The sequence below is a fragment of the Ambystoma mexicanum genome, chromosome 11 (assembly GCF_040938575.1).
Source record: "Ambystoma mexicanum isolate Mex_15411 chromosome 11, UKY_AmexF1_1, whole genome shotgun sequence".
NCBI lineage: Eukaryota > Metazoa > Chordata > Amphibia > Caudata > Ambystomatidae > Ambystoma > Ambystoma mexicanum.
This window is the reverse complement of record NC_090934.1, coordinates 1,473,982,431-1,474,007,022: the sequence shown is the minus strand read 5'-3', so window position 1 is coordinate 1,474,007,022 and position 24,592 is coordinate 1,473,982,431. Positions and strand designations below refer to the sequence as shown.

Below are 24,592 nucleotides of genomic sequence, written 5' to 3'. Positions count from 1 at the left end.
AATTAGATCAATACTTAGATGGAGTAGGAATGCCAGTACTCACAATTGGAGAGGCGGACACAGTAGATGCCCCAATTATGGCCAAAGAAGTAGAAAACGCAGTGAAGAGATTGTCTCTGGGTAAGACTTCCGGGAACGATGGCTATTCGGCAGGTTTTTATAAGACCTTCTTGACCCCCCTCCTCCCTTTTTTGGTCGACCTGTTTAATGATATATTAGAGACAGGGGTGGCACCGGATTCCTTTTCGGAGGCATTGATCTCCGTCATACCCAAAGAAGGAAGAGACCCCAAATATTTTGCCTCATATCGTCCAATATCTTTACTCAATGTTGACGCCAAAATATACACAAGAGTCCTGGCATCTAGACTAAAGACATATATGCTGCGGCTCGTACATCCAGACCAGGTGGGATTTATTCTGGGAAGGCTGGGATCAGACACAATGCGCAAAACCTTACACCTAATACATGAATCAAAGACGATGACAGGGGAACCTGCCCTTCTATCTGTCGATGCAGAGAAGGCCTTCGACAGAGTCGAATGGGGATTCCTAGAGGCGGTTCTGAGGAAGGTACGGCGGGCGAGATATTTAGGAGGGGGATGACAGCGGTTTAACCATCTCCAAAGGCATCTGTGTCGGTCAGCTCTGAGTGGTCACGGTGGTTTACTTTGGGTCGGGGCACTAGACAGGGCTGCCCTGTGTCCGCAATATTATTTGCTTTGTCGCTCGAACCTCTCGCCCATGAAATCAGGTCTGACCATTTGATCGAAGTAGGAATGCAGGTGCAGGGGAAAGAATATAAAGTGGCATTATACACCGATGATCTGTTACTACATGTCACAAATCCGTTGACTTCCATCCCCAGAGCTATACAAGTAATAGAAGGGTATGGAACTCTCTCCGGGTTCAAAATTAACAAAACAAAATCTATTTTGTTTCCCCTGACTGAACCCACACAGCAAGAAAAAGTGAGGTATTCAGTCCTGGGCCTCACGATAGAGTATACTACCCTGCGATATCTAGGGATTAATTTAGTACGACACTTAGATGCTCTATATGATGCCAACTTCCCTCCCCTGCTTGACACATTCCAGTCGGACCTGACCAGGTGGCAGAAACTCACAATCTCATGGATGGGAAGACTTAACGCAATCAAGATGGTGTGTCTCCCAAGGTTTCTATACCCATTCCAGATGCTTCCAATTAAAATGCCAAAATCATTCTTTGGGGCAGTGGAAAAGGTCATCCTGAGATTCCTATGGCAGGGGAAAAAAACGAGAATTGCGTATGAAGTATTGACATTGCCCAAGGAAAAGGGGAGGGGGTAGGTTTTCCGGGCCTCGCAAAATATTACATAGCAGCACAGCTAAGGATTTTAATAACACACTTGAGAAACCAAAAGCATTTGCAATGGGTGAGTCTAGACAACCACAGCTTCGTCCCAGCCACCCTGTCTGAGTGGCTTTGGGTGCCAAGGAACAAATGGACTTGCAGGATTTGCCAGGATCCCATCCTGGGGACCATTTGGGAAATATGGAGGGTGGGAGCAGACATTCGGGGCATAACAACGTGGCCATCCCCATTGAGTCACATTTGGGCAAATGGGATTAGGCAAGAGATCCCGGACCATGGCAGGTTTCAAGAGTGGTTTGAGGCGGGGCTCGAGATGGTGGACAACTTTGGAGAGGAGGTGAATTTGTCATGATCACCCAACTTGAGAGCGTGCTAGGCATAGGAACATTGTCCATGTTCCACTTCCTTCAACTTAAGGGTAAATTGATGAGAGGACCATGGAGAGAGAAATAAAAAGAGACCTCATCCTCTTTAAATCACTTCTGGATACCCTCACTGAAACCAAAGGGCTGATCTCAATTATGTACAAAACCCTGATAGATGCGGGGAAGGGGTCCACAACCAAACTCAAGAATAGTTGGGAGACGGATATAAACCTAGAGATTGATGCGCAGTTATGGTCTTCAATGTGCAAGGGAGCTTCCCTGGTATCGATTGCCTCCCAGTATAAATTGCATGCGACTAAGCTTCTTCATAGGCGGCAATATGACCCCCACAGACTGCCCAAGATGTTTCAAACAGTGAGTCCCCAATGCTGGAGAAAATGTGGCGAAAGGGCAGATTACTGGCACATTGGTGGGGGTGCCCCCGAATCAGAGTATGCTGGGATGAAGTCCTCGGCTGGATCAAGGATATAGAGGGAATCCAATGGGAGTGTGCCCCCCTTCTTTTGTTCGGGCTGGAGAGGGATGGGGATGAATTTAAGAGGGCGATGGGGTTGATCGCCCCTCTATTGTTAGCAGCGCGAGCATGTGTAGTGATCAAATGGAAAGCAGTTGCAGCCCGAAGTAAGAAAGAATGGGAAAAGGTCGGCCACTGGCATATGTTTGATAGAAAGGATTACGGCGGCTCTACATGGGCGATCCGTGCAATATGAGATACTGTGGCAAGATTATATTGACAAATACATTTCCTGTTCCCAGTCTAATACGGATAACAAAAGTCCGACTTGAAGTGGTACATTGCCAGTAGTTGGGCGATGTACGGAGAAGGGGTACGAAAGCTGGGTTACACCCAGCACATGTGTGATAACACTCTGGAGAGCACCTATGTTTGCTTGTCGCTCATTTACCATTAACAATGTAAGAGACCCAAATCTGAATGTAAATTGTAGGCTGAAGACAAAAGACCTACTGTTGGACTCATCTTGAAAGTAGTGCTGTACCTGGGAGGGACGTGGGAGGGGGTGGGTGGAAATGTTTTTGAAATAAAGTTCTAACATTGGTGGGAGGAGGGGTATGCAGACTATCCTTTCTGGGTCTGATTGCAATGCAGTGAACAGTAACTGTATGATGATTAATATGTTATGTTTAAAACTCAATAAAATCAAATAAATAAGCTGTGCTGGCTGCCGGTGCAGGCAACAATCGACTTTAGGGCAATCACCCTAGTACGAAAAGCTTCATTTTATAATGGGCTATTATACATCACAGAAAGGATCAAATGACATATAAGTTATTGACATGTTTGTTCAATGTGTCTAAATCTTGCTGCCTGCACCTCAAACGTATCTTACCGGGGCTCTCCTACCCCCACAGAGTCGCTGCAATCATGTCCATTCTCCTCTCCCATCCAGATTGCGTTGACTTCCTCTAACTGTGTGCCCCTGCTTACCAACTCAGAAAGCTGCAAAGGGTTCAGAACACCGCAGCTAGGCTCCTACTCGCCCACGCACACAGAGGGCACATCACCCCCGCCTTCTGTATCCTCCACTGGCTCCCGGTCGGCCACCTTCAAAGCTATGTGCATCACTCACTGAGCCCTGCACAAGACAGGCCCAGAATACCTTCAATAGGAAATCACCCACTACAATCCCAACAGAAACCTGCGGTCAGGCACTGCTCTCCTGCTGGTGATCCCCTCTTTCAAATCAACCACAAATGGAGGCTTCACCTACTCCGTCCAAGCTCCCACTACCTGGAATTCAATGCTGTTTACCATCTGACGCATTGAGGACCACCAGGCTTGCTTAAGGGCCATCAAGACATGGCTATACCCTCTGGCACCCTGACTAACCCTGTCCTCTTGAGCAAGCTATTCACCCCAGGATGACCGCGGCAGCAATGAACTCCCAAACATTCACCGAAAGATGGTAAGAATTAAGAATGAACCTGATTAACAGTATCCAGCAGAACACAGGAGGTGAGTCCACGCCGCAGACACAAACCCAAGAAGCCAGCACCAGCAGACGGATACGTATCTCACTCCATACCTATGGCAGTTCTTCTAAGGCAAGGCCTCTTACCCACACACATCTGCAACCATACACCATTCCCAATGACATATTGCACAACACCCCCACCATTAGAATGCAGCCATCCCCCCATGGCAAAAATATAATGAACCTACTACCCTCGCACTCTCTCTTGTCAACTTCAAAGCAACCATTTTCTTGCCTGCTCAATACGGGTGGCTAGGAGGGTCCTGGCCAACCTTACCCAACTTGGTTTTGGCTACAAATGCACACATGCATTCTAGACTCAGTTGAATTTCCCATACCTGGACTTTTCAGTTTCCCAGGGCGTTCAACCTACAGCGCCTTGGGGCCATACCGATGGTGAAAATGATGATGATGGAAGAAAAATCTAGTACATATATCCTGTTTAGGTCAAAAAAAAGCAATGGGATACACTATGAAGGAACAGTTAGCAATTCCGTGCAACTCCTTGCCTTATGACCTGCGCAGGACTAACAAGCTTCTGCCTTTTCGAAAATAAATGGAAGACCTTTCGATGGCAGTCATTCTCCACCAATATTGAGCTTGGTCATTTGACGAGGCCTCATCAATGGTCTGTTGGCACTTGCTTGTGAACACTATAAATGTCAAATCAAAACATGACCAAGTTTCAATGATTTTTATTTTTTATTTTTTAAAATGTATGAAAAATACCTGGCCCAAAGGTGGTGGGCTCTGTACAATAAAACCATACAAAATGGTAATACAAGTACAGAAGTAAGCAACTTGATGGTATACGATGAACTAAACAGCACACTTCAATGCAAAAAAATAAGGTTGTCTTCACTAAAAACAAATTCAGAGTAGGTCATTAGGAATAAGTACATGTTAAAACCTGCTCTGAACTATCGAGGTGTGGGTAAAAAAGACATTTGTAAAGGTAGAGAATTCCATTTCTTAGGAGCACAAGATGAAAAGGATTAAGCCGCCTAAAGAGAAGATTTGAGAAGTGTTTTTTCCAACTGTGAGATATTAGCGCTCAATGTCTTTCTCAGGCCCCCAGGGAGGCGTGGTTTACTGGCTGAGTTGTAGCGCCCCCGCCTTGTAAGTGTTGCTTCGGCTCTTGGAGCGTGTACAATAGTGCCCAAGAAACCAACGGAGAGATAACAAAATAGGGATAATGTGAAGTTCCCTGTGGCAGAAGCAGGACTAGTGTCAGAGCGTAACACTGCCATAGAGGGGCCAAGATGGCCGGCGGAAGGCCAGGATTGCCCCTGTCCAGGCGAGAAAGCCCCAATGCCGGATGGCTGTACGCTACTCCGTAGCCGAAAACAACTATTTTAATTAGCGAAGCAAAGACAACTGAAAAAAACAATTATTGTGCAAGACGCACGCATGTGCTTTAAGATTCAGATTTGAATCAAGATTAAAATGAGAGATTTAACGGAGGACCCTGGGAGGGTGTGATACTTAAACAAGGGAGTGGCTAAAGACACTGCTGAAATTAGGCTGATGAGGACTAACAAGAAACCGACAGAAACTCAGTCATGGACAGATGAAATTTGAAAGACTCAAAACATCCAATTCCTCAGTAGCATGAAGACACTCCCTAAAGCAAAGGGTGTCACATCCCTGTTAGATCTAAATCGATTGTGTCGTCAGCATACCGTTGTGCCCTGATATCCATCTCGGTCACCAGATCTCCCATTGGCTCCATGGGGATGTTAAATAACAATGGTTATCGAATGGAACTCCATAACCAAAGAGCAAGTCGTCTGAACCAAAGAAGCTGTCCTGCACAAACTGAGTACGAAGGGCCAAAAAGGAGGGGAACCAAAGCAGAACAGAACCACTCTAGCGCAAACGAGTGAATACGACGGTAAACAAAACCTCATGCTGAGGTTCAATGGTGTTCACACCATCATGTTTCTGCCTATCAGTAAAACACTGACATTTTGGACTATAAGTTACACTTTTGGAGTCACATATGCCAAATTGTGACTGTTAGGTTTTTCTGCCAGATGCTTCAGTCACCGCCTTTCCCTAAGCAATCAAGGCACGCAGCAGTCACCAGCTTTTCAGTCCATAGTAATTGTGGTTTCTCTCCGCTTTCACTAAACATTTCATAAATGGTTATTAAATGTGTACATGAATGTTATTTCTTTGTCAAACAGTCTCCCTATGTTCGTATCAGAGCTCAGTGCTCTGCATTGTCTACTGATCGCGCTTTTTATGGTTTGACTCCAGAGGTTGCACCTGGGAGTGGATTCCAAAATATCCTCACCACTTCTTGCGTGGCCTTTATTTGTAAGGATCATGTGAGTTCCACCGGATACCCGTATATTTGAATGTCTATGCTGTATGTTCCTACTGGCTATTGCAAGTCGTTTTGTCAGAGGCTAGTCTTCTCAAACCAAGGCCTGGTCAATTTGGAAAACATTTCTAATCAAATTTGAAGAATGACAACTCCTGCGATTTAACATTTGTTTCTGACAGTTTCTACTAGGTGTGGATTTTATTCAATGCCACATCTAAGTCAAAACAGTGTGCATTTGCATTTCCGAATATTCTGTGTGAAGAAATAAAGATATTGTTTCATTTGTTATATCAATTAAAATAAATTCACTCGAATGTTTTATTGTGACAGTGGGAAGGTTATTTCAGGCTCCTTTTACACTGATGGACCATGCCAGATTGTCATGGCTGGGAGCATTTCTGCCAGCTCGCCAAGAAACATTTTGCAGCAATTGATTAATGGAACTAGGGAATGGTAAACATTTGGTTTAAATATCCAGACTAGAAATAAGACCGAATCCTGGGGTGTCCATTGCATTTTGAGAGTGTTTGCATCTGCAGTTTGGACTCTGCGGTGGACGAAGAGGGGAACTAATGGTGCAGGGGTTTCGGCCAGAGAACCCCCAGTAAGAACTAGGAATCGGGAGCATATCAATGTATTTTTGCAATTGCAATCCTTAAGGTAACATTTGAGTAATATGAAATATATGTCAGATGGCAACAAAATATATCATAGTTTCAAAATGCAATGTAGCCTCTGAAAAAATGAATGGATCGAAACTGACATTATCACTCGGCCATGAAGGTCGAGCAGCGCGAGATCATACGAACATTGATGGCACCAGTGTTCAGACGTTTAATGTGGTGTCTGCTTTCCGCAGCCTGGATTACATTTGGGGGATTAGGGCACAGGTTGGGACATTTTGCTTTCCTGATCCTAATTTTAATACAGCTCAATAAGTCATTTGCATACATTTGGCTAGAGGTATGAAATGGAGTAATCGCGTTACATACTTGTTTAGGCATCTCGCGCCTTGAAACACTTGTGCATAGGCACGTTACAAATGCCATATCATATCATGTAGGGCACTAATCCTGGAAATTGACAGAACACTCCCCTTTGCACATTGTAATTATTTTGCATCATTTATACTATACTGAAATGAAACTATGCTAATTGTTTCCATTGCATTTTTCGATATTTTACGCTCATGTGTGTATAGTGTAACATGTATGAAGAGCTCACACAGTAGAAACAGTGAAATAACTTGAAGAAATTTTGACATTAAGGAATTAGGGTATCTTTTTGTACTGCACACTTGACGAGGCAGCCATGTAACAAAATGTATGGAAAGAGACAAAAGACTTTAGCCCTACTTTTCTTTTCTTTTAGTACTTATAAGTAGATTCCGTCTTTCAAGAGTAGATGTCAACAAGTTCAGTCCTTGGGAGCTACAACCGCACCAGGTTTTCCTTAAAACGACTGACTATGTAAACACCTCACATTACGTTCTCCGGATTAAAATGTATTCTGCGTGAATAACCAAAAAACATGGCATGATTTGGCTGTTGCAAACTGGCCTTAGAAACTAGTGATTTAGAGGACAGCAGGCATCGATGTTGACCGGCTGCGAAATCAACAAACATTTTTAAAAAAATGTATGGGTAAAAAGGAGGTCCGGGTAAAAATGTAAACCTACTCAGCCAGATACATCGAACCCCCTCCAAAGAACCGATATCCTGAGCTGTTTTTCACCAGATCTTTGTGATTACGGCAATTCCAAAATACTGATGTTGAAAATGTCAACCAAAAAAACCACAATTATGTGCGGGGGAGACCCACCTTCAACTCGTTCCATAGTCCCGTCACAATATCTGTTACCCAAAACCACTTCCAGCATAAAATTACAGTGAAATTTGGAGTAAAAAGCTTGACATTTTCATCCTCTGTATTTTTTTGCTGTCCGGTAATGGGTGACACCTTTTTAACATATTCAGTATTAACAGGTAAGCAGTTACTACCTATTGACAACCTTATATCTTGATTTGCTTAACTCAGGGGTCTGCAACTTTTGACTCTCCAGATGTTTTGGACTACAAATCCCAAGAATGCTGACCAGTATCTAGGCTGGGTTGCGGGCATGGGATTTGTAGTCCAAAACATCTGGCGAGGCAAATGTTGCAGACCCCTTTCTTAACTACTAGATAAGCACAATACCAACAGCATTTAACCACACATCACACCCTGTCCCCTGTGTGAAGCAGCCCCACGGTGACCTTCCCACAAACCTTTCTTGCTTTAGGCCGGCCTCCAAGCTTCCATTTGCTGCAAAGTTCTAAGGTACTGGAGGTGGGGCAGCAAATGACAGATGCTCGTCTGCACGCAGCAGGTACAGAATTTGGAGGCTCGTCTCTGCTCCACCTGAGTCAATGGGACCCCATCTCCTGCACCCCCAATATTGCCATGACTTGCCGGTGCTCGCGTAAGTGAAATCTAGGACCTTCCATTGCAAAGCACTCAAGTTATCACCTGAAAGGTTTTGAAAATCACCTAAAGGGCACCAGCCAGGATCAATGTTTGCTCGACCACTTCAACTTGCTAGGATTCAGAAACCCATCACTGGTGGCAGCAGGTCTTTTTATGGGCAACACATGGAAGGGCCTTCAACTTCAGATGAGTGCCATCGAGGGCTAATCGATTCTCGGGGAACCCCCAAAACCCCAGGTGTTCCATGTGCGATTCCCTGAACGCTGCCACTTCTGGCCTCTTCGGCACATTCGCTTCTTCAGTATTTGGAGGTGCCGGCACGTGGTGTGTGTGCGTCTGTGTGTTGTGTGTGCGTGTGGTGTAAGGGTTCCATATGCCTGACAGTTAAGGAGCCATGTTCTTCAAGCCTCTGGCTACTTGCTGGGGGCCCAGAGATCCTGGGAATTGCACCCTGTAACTTGCACCTGCCCAATTGCTGCCGAATAACCTCCATAGAGCTGTTGAACCAACAGCCCTTGCTGCCTCCCTGGCAGTCCCGTGGGGAGGACATGCTCAGGGTTGGAGCTCTGGGGTCTGAGGCCAAGCCACTCTGCAGCCAGGAAGCTGGGATCTGTCCAGGGCATTGCATGGAATGAGGGTGTGTGCACATGGCAGCCCACACTATCTCTCCCTCCCTCCAATTCAGTCCGGGCTTCCACAAGAAATGCATGTATAGGGAAGAGCGAGATAGCTGGAGAGGCGCGAGAGAGTGTTGATATGAGAGCGAGACAGTGGGAATGATAGAGAGAGGTGGCAGGAAGGGAATGCTTGTGGCCATTATCTGAGGAGGAGAAGAGGGAAGTGGGGGTGACAGCCAGCCCCCTGCGACCCAGAAGTCTCGCAGCCAGGCGTCCTGTCCTCTCTCACTGCCCGATGCCATGCTCAGTTCTGAATCCCCTTACCATCACTGGCTGTATTTAGGAACCTCTCCTGGCGACTCCCCATTTGAGAAGACTTCGCACTGGCAGCTGACCCGGTTCTAATTGCTTCCAGTTTTTACAGAGACTGCCCCCCTCAACAGCAAGACTGGGGCAATCCTGCTGTCTGCTGATAGACCAGGCCGAGCCAGAGTCCAATACTCTGCTGGCTAGCTTCCTTTTAACCCCTTGTGATACAAGCAGTGAGCAACCAGGAAATCACCATTGCTAATCCACCAGAAAACCAAGTCCCTTCTCTCCAATATCTGCCTGCCCGCCAAGCACTCTCAAGTGGCTGCACAATGACATGGAGACATACATTAGGAATTTTAGCTGCCAGGCAGCATTCTACTCACTATGCCTGCTTTTCATTGCGGAGGAGGATAGAGCAGTGGTTATTGGTACTTTCCTGAACTCTAAACTTGACTATGGTAACGCATTATTGTCAGGAATTCCAGTCTATCAGCTAAACAGATTACAAGTGGCTCAAAATGCAGCAGTCAGGCTGGTGCACAGGGTAAAACCTTACATTGGCTACCCATAACACAGAGAATTGAGTTTAAGGTTCTGTGTCTAGTTTATAAATGTGTTAATGGCACAGGACCAGGCTACCTAACGGATAAAATCAGGAAACATGCTCCTACCCGACAGCTGCGATCAGCAGATAATAATCTGCCACGGACAAGGTGTGTGAGTAAAGGGGACCGTAGATTCAGAGTCTACGGCCCAAGAGTTTGGAACAAACTACCCAGAGAAATCCGAGCGATTACAAATCTGATGGAATTTCGAAGGGCTGTAAAGACCTACTTGTTCTGTTAGAACTTCTGAAGTTGGGTTGACTGACCTTCTGACTTTTTATAAATGTTCTGATAGAGGCACGTTTCTAATTCTAAAGATTTCATCTGCACCCAGTTACGATTCATTTCGTCCGGTGCGCTATACACATGCGATTCATTTCGTCCGGTGCGCTATACACATGCGATTCATTTCGTCCGGTGCGCTATACACATGCTTCAAAATCCAAATCAAAAATCAAAAGCAAATCCTATATATATGTGAGGACACTCTCTTACTGGCCAAGGGATGTGTCGGGAGGGAAAACCTATCACACGTTATTTGTCTAAGAGAACTTCTAACAATTACAAACACATTATAGCCAATTGGGTGTAAGTTGAAGGATATATTCAACAGTTTTCAGAGCAGGTCAACTCGATTTTGAGTTCTGCCAAAGGGCTTAAAGTTCACAAGTATGGTGGGTGCTGCTTGCAAGTTTTCATGAGTAACCTAGGTTGGTGCTGGACTCGTCGAGAGTTTATGGTCAGTCTGGCACTCGATGACCCCCAATCGCCCTTATTATTAGACCTTTCATACCCGTTTTCTACCCCATGCAGCACTCACATTATGGCCTCTTCTGATGCAGAGCAGAGTTCTAGATTCATTTCGTTCTAATGATGATTGGAGGGAGTAGGCCCCCTGCGCCTCAAGGTTTTATACCAGTGGAAATGTAAACAACACACTCCATCTTTGTATCCACGTGGTCCCCTCCAAAGAGTTCTAAAAAGCATATCCTGGGTCCTTGCCTCTGAGGGTCTGTAGAAATGTTGGTTGTGGGGCCCCAACAGGTTGACATCTCTGCAAATCTCCCTATTGATTCTGTTTCACAGCTACTGTAAACCCCACATTGCAGAACTTTGACGGGATAGATCTCCTCACCGGCTTCGGGGGCTGGTTGGTCTATCCATACGTCGTTCAATCATTACTATCACCCTCTCTTCTTTGCTCCTTTTCTGCTCAAATCCAGTACCTTTTCTTCTTTGCATTTCTCCCTAGAACTATGGATACTGTAAGGCAGTAGTCTTCAAACCTTTTCGGCAAAATGTGAGCAGGCTGCCTCCCGCCCACCAAAATGGCAAATGGACAGTAAGTTCAAATGGATAGAACTATCGTGTGCCGTCACAGCACCCTACTCCCAGTATAGCCTGGGGGCCCCCCACCTGCTCCCATCACAGTCTTTGGGCTCCTTCATCACACTCGTACCCAGTCCCACGGCTTTCCCCACCCTATCACAGACTCTGGGCTCTCCCCACCCTTCATCCACCACTATCCCAGTGCTCCCGCCCACCCTGCTACCAGCACAGTCCCAGGGCAGTGGCAGCTGGTGATTTTTTAAAATTGAGGCGTGTAAATAGTTCCCCTAGATGTGCCATAGCGTCCAAGCACAACGAGGGAGCCAGAACCAATCAAGGGGAATTCGGTGACGGGGGTAATCCCCTGGAATTATTTTTAAAATAATGGATTAATATGTTGCATTTTAGAGCATACTTTAAAAAAGAAAATGGGTAAAAAGCCAATCAGTTTGCATTTGGAGCTGGGGGCCCAGGGGGCAGGCATGGTATTTTTTACTGGATATCTATGATAGATGTCCAGTAAAAAGATACCTCCCCTCTCCCCTGAGCCCCCGAGGCACTGGAGGGCCCAGGGGGCAGGCAAGGCATTTTTGACTGGACATGTATAATGTGATATGATATGATGTGGCATTTATAACTCACCTGTACACAAGGGTTTCCAGGCGTGACAAGACAAGGATCTATGTTAGATGTCCAGTAAAGAAATACCATCCATGTCCCCTGGACTCCACAGCGCCTCAGGAGAGCTGATTTTGGCAGGTGGGTAAGGGGATTGTGCAACAAAGGCATTTTTTAAATCCCTTTGTTGTACAACTGCCCCGCCCCCTAACCTCCACTCGGCAAAATCAGCTCAATGGACCAAAAGAAACACACACACATTCACACAGCAATCACTCTGTCATTCACACGAGCACCCATCACCATACACTCACTCACTCATAACACAAGCATACACACATCCATACACACATTTAAATACAAAATAAGTGAACATAAACGTACCTTCTGCCCCAGTCCTGAAGTTTCCTCTGCAGCATTCCAGTTTCTGCATCATGAACAGGAATCGGGAAGTAAGAGCTTCCTGGTTCCTGCACATGTGTGTAGGGGCCTGCGCATGAGTGCTGAAATGTCCCGCTTCAGGCTGCTCTGTCCATATCTGAGAGGAGGCGCAGGAGCACCCCCTCAGATATAGAGACATGCACTTCCCCAGCCAGCATTCCAATGAGCTATGCAAAGCTGGCGAACAAAAGGCCCTCATCCTTGCATGGCTCATTTTGCATGTGTGGCTGTGGAACTGAACTGTCAAAGGGAAACAGTGTTTCTCTTTGACAGTTCAGCAAGCCCAGGAGTGCTCACTCAACTGGAAAAAGCAGCTAAGGGAGCGCTCAGTGTTTCACTGGGCTGGCTCCTCGGCTTCTCCATAATGGGTGAGGGGGCCATCATGGATGAGCCGCCCCTTTGTTTTTCATTTCAGCCTGGGGTCTTGCACCCTTTCCCCCTTGAGTGAGGCCACGTCCCCCCATGGGGGCACGCCCCACAGTTTAAAGACCTCTGCCGTAAGATAATCTCCAAGAAGTGAGGAAATTAAAATCAACACTTTTGTGTAGTTGTTGGAGGCGGGGTGACTACCTATTGGGCTGGCATGAGAGCTACTGATGCAATTATGTGTGTCTCTGCACCAAAAGACCACCTGAACAGTGTGTAGAAAAACGCGAGGGAGCTGCGATATGGGATGGAAAGGTATGTTTTAACGTTCTGGCCAAATTTGAGGGGTGACCCAGGAGGCAGGACTAGTATTGGTTGAACCTTAATGTGCTTGAATAAGAGAATCAGAGAGCGTTGTATGACAAACTAATTTACCCATCACTAATATTTTATTAAAATAGGGCTCTACCATCTGGTGCTCAAGAGACAAACGAACTCTTTGATTTCAGGACATCCGCCCATAACACATTTGCGCACCGTTTAGCTAAATGGCAGTCAATTACGCAATCAGTGCTTATCTAGAAAACCTGGAGGGTTGGGGCTCTCGAGGACCGGAGTTAGAGACCCCGGCTCTATCTTGCACAGGTAGGCACTGCACAGAGTGATGCACAAGCAGCTTAAGGTCCACACCTGTTTGCAGGTAGCGGCAGTAGTGTGGAGCTCATTGACCAATCAGTTTTCTGTTCTCCCGCGCGCGATGGCGCGGCTTCTTGCCCTAATACGCTGGTTCAATTTCTTCCAGGATTGTGCGATTCATGGTATGGTTTCCACTCTACCCTGGACCTCTCTGAGGGTTTAGGGTGTAAGCAAGTAAGCAAAGGATCTTATCACTCAGCATATTTGTTTTTGGATGAAATATAATGCTATGGAATGAGTATTGATGATGTATCTTCAGGGCCAGGGAATCTCGGAATTTAGGGGTGGCCCCAACACTTGAATGATACATAAATAATGCAGGCATATATGTCAAAAGCAGTTTGGCTCAAAACCAATATACTCTGGGGCTTGCATTGCACACAATCATTGCGATGAATACTTGCGGTTGCATTGATGTCTCAACCACACATGGATGAAGGCTCCTGTTACCTGCCCAGAAGGCCAAAGGCGTAGAGTGCATCGGTGAGCAGGAAGGACTCTTCCTCCAGCTGCATGGACTGCACGCAGAACTCCAGTGCCTGTGGAAACAGATACAAGTGTGTGATGGACCCGCAGTGACCAGAACTAGGCATCACACACCCCTACCCCCCAACATCATCCCAAAGACCTTAGAGGACATATCAAAACCATCAATTACAGGCATTGGTTCTTGGCAACACCAGGCAAGGAGACCGGCCCTATGCCTGGTATAGCTTCTATGCTGCAGTTTCCACGCACTCTCTCCGCACAAGTATGCTTGTCCTTTTTGCATAGACTTGGATAATAGCCTGTCAGATGAGGGGTTAAGGAGACAACATTGCCCAACAGTTTGTTATGAATGTTATCCTAAGATAAGCAAGCAACACAAATAGGTTGAATGATTTTAGGATAGTTTGGTCCTGTTTAATTGTATTGTGTGTGCAAAGTTCACGTCCAAAAATCTTTATTCAAAAAGACACATTTCCATGAAAGATGAATGATGATCAAAATACACCCGAATCCCAGTCAAACTGTCCAAGACATTCACAGTGGGGAGCAAAAATGACACAGGCCAGGATAATATCGGATAGCGGCATTTACATCGCTCTGCAGAACTAGACTGTGCATGTATTCTCTCGCAAACCTTTACAATGGAAGGAACTGGTGTTGCAAACTAAGTCTAGCGAGCAAAGCGGAGCTGATACAAGACTTCGATGCCCAGGAAACCGCTCAATCCTTGACCAAGAACCTCTACATTGATAAAAGACTGGGCCGCGTTCCCCGCTTCCATGGAGCGGTAATTGCGATATCGACGTGTTCATTTGGTGGTAATGAAATTGCCGCCACGTTTACAGCACCACCAAATTTCGAGTTTGGAGATAACGTGGAGGATGTGCCCCCCACACAAAGCTGGGGGCGAGTCCTCCACTTAAACAATCGGGAGGTTTACTGCACACTATTACTGCTCGTGGTAAAATCTACCCCAAAAAACCCCATGAAGTCCTATGGACCCCAAAACTGGGGATTGGCACTGCCATGCCAGCAGTCATCAGCCCATGGTGATACAACAGGACGGAGGGGCAATAAAGGGCAAGAGGTTTGTCGGTAAACTGGCAGATCTACTGCCAAACTCATAATGAGGAGCTGGAGTCCGGCTTCCAGACCTTCTTCCCCGCGGACTCTGCATAGCCCAGTGCATTGTGGGTCTTCTTGCACCGGCCACAAGGGCGAAATCCACCTAGCAGGGCCGTCCCAGCCCTTTTGCCAGTTATTGGTTTTAGTGGAAAATCTTAAAGCTTAAACAAGTTAGAATATTTTGCTCCTGGGGGAAGGGGCAGCACAATAGATAGTCGCCTGGATACGCGGGTGAACTAGTCTACTATCTGCCATATTCAGAGGCCGTTGCTGACTCAACTGAATCCTCCCCTTCCTGGAAATGTGCAATGCAGGCTTTAGGGATGGATGGAATCCAGCAAACCTAGTACATGTGGAGGATTAAAGGCCACACGGTCTTAGTGCACACTGCATGTGTACCGTGTGTACCTTTTAACAGCATTTGTGTTCTAAGTGCAAGATCATGAATGCACATGGCCAGTCCCAGTAGCATTGGACCAGCCAATGGCTGGCACCCAGCTCCTGGAGCGCTGCACCCATTGGCTCAGACCCTGCCAATGCCAGCATTCTTCGGAGAAGTGTGTGTAGCAGTGTGGGATTCCTCTTGCCTTATTACCAGCTGCTATAAGTGGCTGGGGGTTACCCCCTACCCCCAGAGGCCCAGAGACGATGTGGAGGGGCGGCCTCTCACAGCTTTAACAAGCCTCTGACAGGCTCAGACATCTTGGTATCCTGCCAGATGGCACGAGGCGTCCCGCGATGGTGTCCGGGGAACTGAATGCCACGGTCTTCCGAAGAGTGTGTCCAAGTCGATGGCAAAGCCCGAGAATAAGGCTTCAAACGTTGGCCAATCATCGCAATGCAGGATTTAGCAACATGGACTATCAGATCTCTGTCCCTCAGGAAAGTAGGAGAGCCACTAATCAGTGCTTGGAGAGCATGGGGTGATCTTGCAAGTAGTACCACTTGGCAGGTCTGTGCAAGGGCTATTGGCTGGTGTCCCTGGAGCATGGTCTGTGGCCATCCATTGGACACCTCACCCCAGTAGAAAGTGGCCACTGGGCGTAGTGCAAGCCCATGGGTCATGGAATAGGCCTGAAGGCCACTAGTGACAGGTGTGCCACCACAATGCCAGCAGAGCAACCTGGGGGTGATACATACCCAGATGTTGCCAATAGACCAGCTTGATAGCTCACAAGCTACCAGTGGCCCACTGATCTCTGAGGTGGTCCAGAGACCCTGGGGATAAACTACTGGTTGTAATGTTATTTCTGGTGGCATATGGTTTTTCTCTGGGCACTGTGCAGTGTGGTGGGTTCCTCGCCCTCACCGGGGTTGGAGCTGACCCAAGGAGGGCTCCTATATGCCCCTTTTGTAAATGTTAGCAGTGCCACAATGGTGGTCCTCTCAAAAATTGACTTTTTAACTTCACAAAGATTGGAAAAGTTCAAGTCCCCGAAGTGCAGGTGCAAGACCTTTGAAGAATCGTGCGTGTCCCTGTGTTTTGGGTGCCAGGCCCTTCATCAAGACCAAAGCTCTCATTCAGATGCATTGAAGTGCATGGCAAACATGCGCTCCAGCACAGTGACTGGCAACATAGAGGAGGCTGCTGTGACTCCTCCCCTTTCCGAGAGCTAAAGAACATAGGTTGAAGTCTTTCATTACTGGTTAGGGTGCCATATTGGGCTGGGATATCCGCTATGGTGAAGTGACACTGACTCATTCTCAGTTGGGTAATGTGGGGGATCCCCTGGAGTTGAGAAAAACACACCAGGTGGCGGAGGTAGGACCCTGGGGACACCAGAGGTAGGATCCTGTAGTCCTGTTACTCCCCAAGAGACATGGTAGTTCCCTGGCTCCATCCAGCGTCCATTAACCAAAGGAAGACTCTTAAACTACAAGTACCATCAAGCCTCAGCCACAGGTACAAGGATGTGGGCCTCAGTCAAGGTAAAAACGTTCCACGTGAACGATCTAGTAAACAGAGATACTACTATCCTGCCCACTAAAATCGTTTCTATCTTTTAAGTCAGTCAATTGTTCAAGCATGAAGGACCACAGGCCAACAACAGTGGGCTCGGCCAAAGATACAAGGGCGCTTACCCAACTCAACATCTGACCTCAGGCGGCCAAAGGCAACTCCTAGCTCCGACGAGGTTGCAGCTGTGCAATCATGTGAAATACTGCAGAGCCGCTGTCAAAGAGGGGTTTTCAAGATGGCGCTATATGCCTTGGACTCTTTTGAAAATCTGCTAGTTGCGTGTCAGAGGAAATTAAACTGATCCAATAATTGGGCAACCACAACAACCAATGATTAAAGAGACAGCAAGAGGGAATAAGATCACTACCAGATATAACCAATCCCAGGCAGGGAGACAGAGAAGTCTAGGTAGCAGCCAATCAGAGTCCATTGCACCAGACCCACATGAGTACAGAAGGGACGGAGTTATGTAATGCAGTGTCTTGGGCACTGTAAGGAACTAATGGTGGCAACAGTAAAGACAGACTCACGTGATCACAGTTCAGGGTGTTTATGAAACTGCATAAATGGGGAGAAAAATGCCTAATCTAAACCTAAATCTGAGATGGGAGCAAGCTACGACCATCAAATAATATAAAGCAGTCCTAGTGGTGTCTTAGTCAAAGAAACAGGGCCTCTACTAAAAAGAAACTATTGCCAATCCTTACTGCTAAGTTACAAAATAGTGTGGGATAAGGTTCACCAGAAAAGAAAGACGTGTTCTCAAAATGATAAGTCAGGATGGTATAGCTGGGGTCTCCCTCCCCCACGTTTTTAGCACGGGACAAGGCAGGACTCTTGAGCTAGCGCACACCCTGGGCTTCTCCAGCATGAGGTTATAGTTCTTTTCAGCGATATCAGGACCTTAGGTGGCCAAGTCTCTTTCATACAAAGTCTCTTGCCTCCGGGGCCTGATGCGTCAACGATAACAAAACAAAAGTTCCTTTCTGTAATCCTTTACTTTGGGTGATGACTCTTCACCCCTGGATCCCCTCAACCGGGCTCCGATCCTTCTTGAATGTTAGCCTCCCTCTGTCGGCTTCACTACAGCCTATTACTCAAAATATTTTCACCTGTAGTTTTCACAAGTCTCAATGTCCTTTTAAACAACCTTTCGCTGTGGACATCCCTCAGCCGGGTTCACTCTTGTCAACACAGTGTCCACGGGGTTATTGTGCTTCACCCCGACTTGCAGACATCCTTCAGCCGGGTTCACGCTTGCCTTAGTTTGCAATTTCACAGGAGGTGGGGTTCCCTTCCCCTCGCTTTCTCTTGGCATCCCTCCGTCGGGTTCACACTTGCCACGATTCACAAGAAAGTCTCTCTAGACCCCTTAGGTTCTCTTCTTAGAACTGCAGAACTTACCAAGCTTGTGGAGGGGAGCCCTACACAAGCTTGGTGAGTTCTGCTATACGCTTGGACATTACCGCCCACCACTGAAAATGTAACCAGCCACCAGAGGCCTTGAATATTTAAAATGCTAGTCTGCCCAGCACCAAGCCCTGCTTCTGCCACTGGGCAGCACCAACCGTGTGACCAATGGCTGTCGCACAAAGCAAAACTGAGCAGCTGCGACAAGATATCCCTCAATCACAACAAACTTATCCAAGCTCTTCCAGGGTCTTGGGAAGCTGCAAGGTGATGAAGCTACCAGTGCCATGACTCACCAACAAAGAGTGGTGCCCTTTCACTGGCAGAAGCCTCCCATGACATCGGCATCTCAGACTGATATCACTACAAGCAACCGCCCCCAAGCCAACTGGGGTAACACCCCGATACAATGAGTGCCCAGCTTCCCCCACAGAATGGAGCCACGATGTTGCCCAAGATGGCTCCTCGTCATGCGCGGGCGCTAACTCCAGACTTAATGCACATCACTGCCTTCGCCACAGGCGTGGACCTTTCCATTAAATAGGCTTGGTTCTGGAATGCCATCCCCCAGAAATCTCTGATCCATACATCAATCGGACAGATGCTGAAAAGGTGCCCCCTTGTTTGTTATTGTGCTGGCTGTCCGAGGGCGCCCTGCCATGTAGGGGCGTTCCAGGATAAGTGGCTATGGTTGTTTGGAACCTTCTAGAAAACCATTGACTCCTCATATTGACCTCAGGTGTGCGTCCCTGATGCCTGGCACTGTAAATACCACACTTCCCAGATAAGGAATGCCTGACTCCACCATAAGTCCACGGTATTAGCATGGCGCTGACCCGGAACAGCTTGCGGGCTCTAACGGTTTGTCACATGTGCTAGACTGAGTGGGTTTTAGGAAGAGATGTCAAGGACCTTATTCAAAGCTTATAACACTTAAGGAGCTCCCTCTCCCCTTGGGATCCCCTTGGCTTATGCGCAGGGCGACACAGGGCGACACAGGGCTAAGTAGCACCCCGTCATTTTCATAAGGTCCCTGTGGCAGGTGGATTCCTTACCCCCAAACTAAGGAAGAATTAAAGATGCCCCCACTCACGGCTGCTATCCAATGGCTTCTCGAGCTAAAAGAAGAAATACTACTAGACAGGACCTTCTGCAAAGCTATAGGGAGAGGCAGAAGGTTTTAAAATGCATGGACCCCCTACAAGAGGCCTTCCTAATACAGGGGCAGGAGCTTGGGATCGGTGGGGGGTGATGGGAAATTATGCTGGGGTTTGCACCCCATCATCCCCCTTTTTGACTTCTCTCTACTTTCGTATTCATGTGTGTTGCTGATGTTGTGTTTTCTGAACGTTAGACACATAATTGGCAGCTTCATGGCTTTACACTGTTTTGAGGTAAACATTGATACAGCTGAGGTACCTATTTCCGGTGCTTAAGACTGCACAGGGCACCCTGTATTTTGCGTATGTATTATAATCCATGCCCCTCGAGAACTGCAAAGAGTCCAGGGTTCAAGGCATATGCAGAGAACACCATGGCATCGACCGCAAAACGAGCGGCCAGCTTTTGTTTTTACCTTTCGACAATATTGAGAAATGCCTTCCTTTTTAGTGTTGGCTGTTAGGTATCTCTAATGCACCATGTGTAATCCAAAACTATTGCATTGTGGTACAGCTAGGAGTGAGATGGGATATTAGAAGGGGCACAAAGCTTGTAGGTGTTGTTTGGTTATTTACACAAAGCTTGCCTTCCCGTGGCCACTCTAATTCCTATAGCGATTCCCTCCTACTTCCTGTCTCTCCCTGCTCAAAGCACATCCTACTGGGACCTCTTTGAGGTAGCCCTTTCAAGCAGTAACATCAAGCATTGTGCTGGATATGCCTGCAAGTGTTACTTCAAAGCAGTTTTCTGAGAGTTAATGACTTGATTGCAGCTGTAAATGAGCAACTTGTGTAATAAAAATGCTGTAACCAAGTCTGCCTTCAGCTGCTTGAATTGTAAGCATTATGCGTGTCCTTCACCAACGTCCTGTTCAAATCAAGAATAGGAAAAGCCAAGTGTTTTGTCTTGTGTAGAGGTATTAGATAGGCATTTGCCAGGCACTGCTATTATATGCCAGGTAATACCATCATTTTGCAGCTGCTACCAGGGACAGTTAGTACCTTTCTGGCAGTACCTGACAAATGTCTATCCCATGTCTACAGAAAAGGCCAGCCTGTTGGCATTGCCAATGCTTGTTTGAATCGAGAGGACCAACTTCACCATCACTATAATACTGTTCCAAATGCTGCGGAGCTAATGACCTGCCCTGTGTAGGTCCCCGTGCGGTCTCTCATCTTTCGTTGTTTAAGCGATATTCCTCAAGGAATAATCAAGCGAGGGACCACTTCCTAGTGTCCCACGGTTTAAGGACAAGAACACTGATCCCTATTCCGGACATAACATGGAGAAACGTACTAAACGCACATTATACAAAAATACTGTGCACACCGGTTGCAAGCATACAGCTCGTCCACTCGAAACTTCCAAAATGTCAGCGATCAAAGGTGGAGGAACTCAAACTTACAAAATTAAAATTAAAACGCAGTCAAACTCGCTTAACACCCTCTTTACCCAGGGACAAGCTGGCAAAACATTTGCTTTCATATTGGTTCCAAAAACTTGCCTTGAGAAAGCACACACGGCATGAAACATGTTGTTCACATGACATTCTCCAAGCATTTAATAAGGAAAAGCAATGACAACAATTAAGACACATGTAAAAAGAAATTGACTCTTTTGGCTGATTTTTATTCGGAATAACCAATAACAGAAGAAACCTCTAGCTGTGCTGATGCTCCGCTACTAAGGCCGGAGAGGACCACACAGCCATGCCATGGACTTCACTGGAAGTCAGCAATGATGCGTTTGGGGGTGCCTTAACATTAAAAAGGCAGGTGCCTGTCTCACCTTCAGATTGATACGTAGAGGCCATATCCCCCCAAAGGGGTCCACTGGCTGGCAGTGGACAAGCGGGTGAAATGCAATGCTCTCAGAGCTTGCCGCTGAGTTCTCTGTGACAATGACCTTCCTTTCAATGGGAAACAGGAAAATGCTTCTATTTCTACCTAAGATTTGGGGTCCCTACAGCGAGAGATGATGCTTTTTCCTACCTTAAAGATATTTAGGAATAGGCGACTGAACCAGGTCCTGTTGTGCTCCGGCGTTTGCCTTGTGAAATCCCTCCCATTCACACTGAGATGCATTGAGAAAGGCCAAAGAAAGCAATTTTTTTTTAAATTAGTCTCACAATCCTGTGGTCTTCACTGTTCTGTGCCCATCAACACTAAAGGTCCCATCCTGAGGGGCTGGGAGGGCGGGTCTGCATATAATGCTTTTTCATGTGACATAAGCTTAGCTATAAACAAATTACTGGAAGCAGTCTGAGGCCTACAGTCTTCTGAATTCCACAAAGGTAAGACAAAAAGGTGGGATTCCCTGTATTCTGGGAACAAGGATGTCCCGTGGAGGCAGACAAAGGACCTTGGGGATGAAAGGAGTACACCCCACCTCTTAAAGATTGCTAGGGAAGGAGAACATTGATGGAACGTGTGCATGGCGTATTATTGACCTGTGGGTTCCAACAGCATGTAAATGAGCTGTGTGCTCATTGCTCTCACCTGTATGACATCGCCGTCATCCAGGATGAAGGACAGTTTGGGATCCTTCTCAACCAGGATCCCATCTTCTCGGATTCCTAACAGCTGCACCGTCACCTCTTGTCCCGGCAGGGGTTTAGTTGCTTCTCCGAGGCCTTCTTTCAAGACTCGCTTTCTCAATAATCTGTCCTCTATAAAAAAAAGAAAGAGTAAAGTGGGAGGAACCTGAAGGAAAGAAAGTGCTGTGCTTAAAATCCAGACGTTCATCGTCCAGGCAAGGCAGCTAGTGTATAGGGGGTGCAACCTCCCCACCCCCTCAACTGAGTATAGATAACATGATAGGCAGATCAAATGGTTCTATTATTGTAAAAATCAGGATTACAGTGCCTTTATTTATGGTAAAAAGTGCACATGGCACTGTGCATATTTGTGTTAGAATGACCCAGGAAATTAAGGGTGCTTTAAATATCACACACATACCATGAGTGTATAAAGATATCTTATGAATAAGGGAAACAAAGTTAGAGGTGCTTAAATAAATAAATAATAGCTCCCTGGAGAATTAATACAGTGTCAGACAAAAATATATTTCAAAATGCATAATTCAAGTACAAAATGGTGTCCAGTCTTCAGCCAGGTGTGAAAAACTATGACTCATGCCAAGAATTTTCAGACAAGCAACAGAGGCTGATACATTGGAGATAGACTTTGGCAGCATCTTGCAGTGAAGTCATTTGGTTTGTGAGGTTAAAACTGGAATTTGGCAGGAAAAGCAGACAAGATTCATGATGAAGCCAGCTAAAGCAAGGGAAACTTGGATACATGTATATATTTTCTTAATGAGGAGAGCACAATGTGCTTCATGCAGGCCATTTTGAGAGGCCTGCTGTGTTATTTGGCAATGTATAATAGAGTTTATCTATTTCTCCACAGTATAAGGCACCACCTAACTTGGCAGGACCTCGAAAATCAGATAAAGAGTAGACATTGAAGTGATGAGGGTGTTTTTGGCAGAAGTTGAGAACTGTCATTAATGTGTCCAGCCAAGTCTAAAATAAGCTTATCAGTTTTGTGCATCAGGTAAAATTGTGGGTGCCACCTATGACTAATGTGGGCTTGGTGTACACCAGACTATAAAAGCAAGGGAAAAGCAAAATGTCTTTGAGTGTGTCCAGAGCGTGTCTTGTAACTACAGCAAATAAAGACTGATTAGAACCTCCCAGATGTCTGATTTTCTTTCGCCTCTTTCTCTCTCTCTCTCTCTCTCTCTCTCTCTCTCTCTTTCTCTCTCTCTCTCTCTCTCAGGAATGGTCATGGATGCCTGGTGTTGGATGGAGGATGGGCACCAGGGCCCTCAGTTCACTAGTATGGCCACACCTGTTCCAGAGACATGGGTGTTTTGATTGAATGTGGCCACTGATCAGGGAATTGGAGGAGCCTGTTGTGAGTGCTTGAGTAGTTCTTGTCTGAGTGCGGACATGCTTTGTCTAGCACTAGCCTCCTCAGCCCTTCAAAAGCACCTCCATTATCCTTGTTATTGCACTGGATGTGATATTCTGCCTAAGGGAAAATATTGCAATGTATCGCTCTGTGGGTTATTTGTAGTTAGTTGCCTCTACTTTCAAATTAACAGAAAGAGTGCCAGATGTCTAAGGCATAACAGGCAGTATTTGGCTTGCTGTACTTTTTTGTTTGGATTGTGTGCTTGTTCCCATTGACTTACTCTAGTGATTGCTGTCATTGTGCTGGTGTGAGTGATTGTGTGGCTTTCTTTTGGTCATGGCACGTGACTATTATTGTGGCCTTTGAGGCTGCACTTACTGATATTGATATTGGTATTTTATTTGTATCGCGCTCGTACACACGTGTTTCAGAGCGCGACAAGGCAAGGGAAGGGGAACAGGGGAGAACAAAAACAACAATCTTACACTTCGAGGGCACCTGGCCCTGGCGGTCTATCCAACATCACTCTAAAAGAAAACCCAGAACAATGGACCGGGATCTTAAATCTGGTGCTTAAAAATATACTCAGGTTGGAATTCTGCCCCCCATCAGGGAAAACACCGAACATCATCCCCATTTTTAAAAGCGGCAGCCACGCGGACCAGCAAACTACCGACCCATAGCCCTCTTAGACGTCCTGGGGTAGTTATATGCCACCTAGCTACTGAAAAGGATGTCGGACTGGTTGCAAGCAAAAGGGCTAAACGATCAGTTTCAAGCGGGGTGTACTAAAGGTCTAGGCACAGTTCCACCAGCTCTGCTGCTAAATCTCCTGAAACACAAGGCCAAAGAGTCTAACACCAAACTCTACATAGCTTTTGTAGACTTTAACAAGGCCTTTGACAGTCTGAACCGGGAACATCTTTGGGTCAAAATGGAAGCCAAACAATGCCCACCGGATCTCCTAGAACAGATCAAAAGTCTTTCCACAGGCGCCTCTGTACGTATCC

The 24,592-nt window shown here is 46.5% G+C and overlaps 1 protein-coding gene across 2 annotated transcripts in view; it reads right to left on the bottom strand.

The window, feature by feature from the left end:
* The window catches only part of LOC138504590 (uncharacterized), a 341,200-nt gene that overhangs the window by 184,012 nt on the left and 132,596 nt on the right, over positions 1-24,592 (bottom strand). For both annotated transcript variants that reach the window (XM_069625178.1, XM_069625177.1), the window contains exons 2-3: positions 22,161-22,330; positions 13,968-14,056 (exon numbers count right to left, since the gene is read on the bottom strand). In XM_069625178.1, the coding sequence (XP_069481279.1) occupies positions 13,968-14,056; positions 22,161-22,330 (259 nt within the window). The remainder of the gene's footprint in view (positions 1-13,967; positions 14,057-22,160; positions 22,331-24,592) is intronic.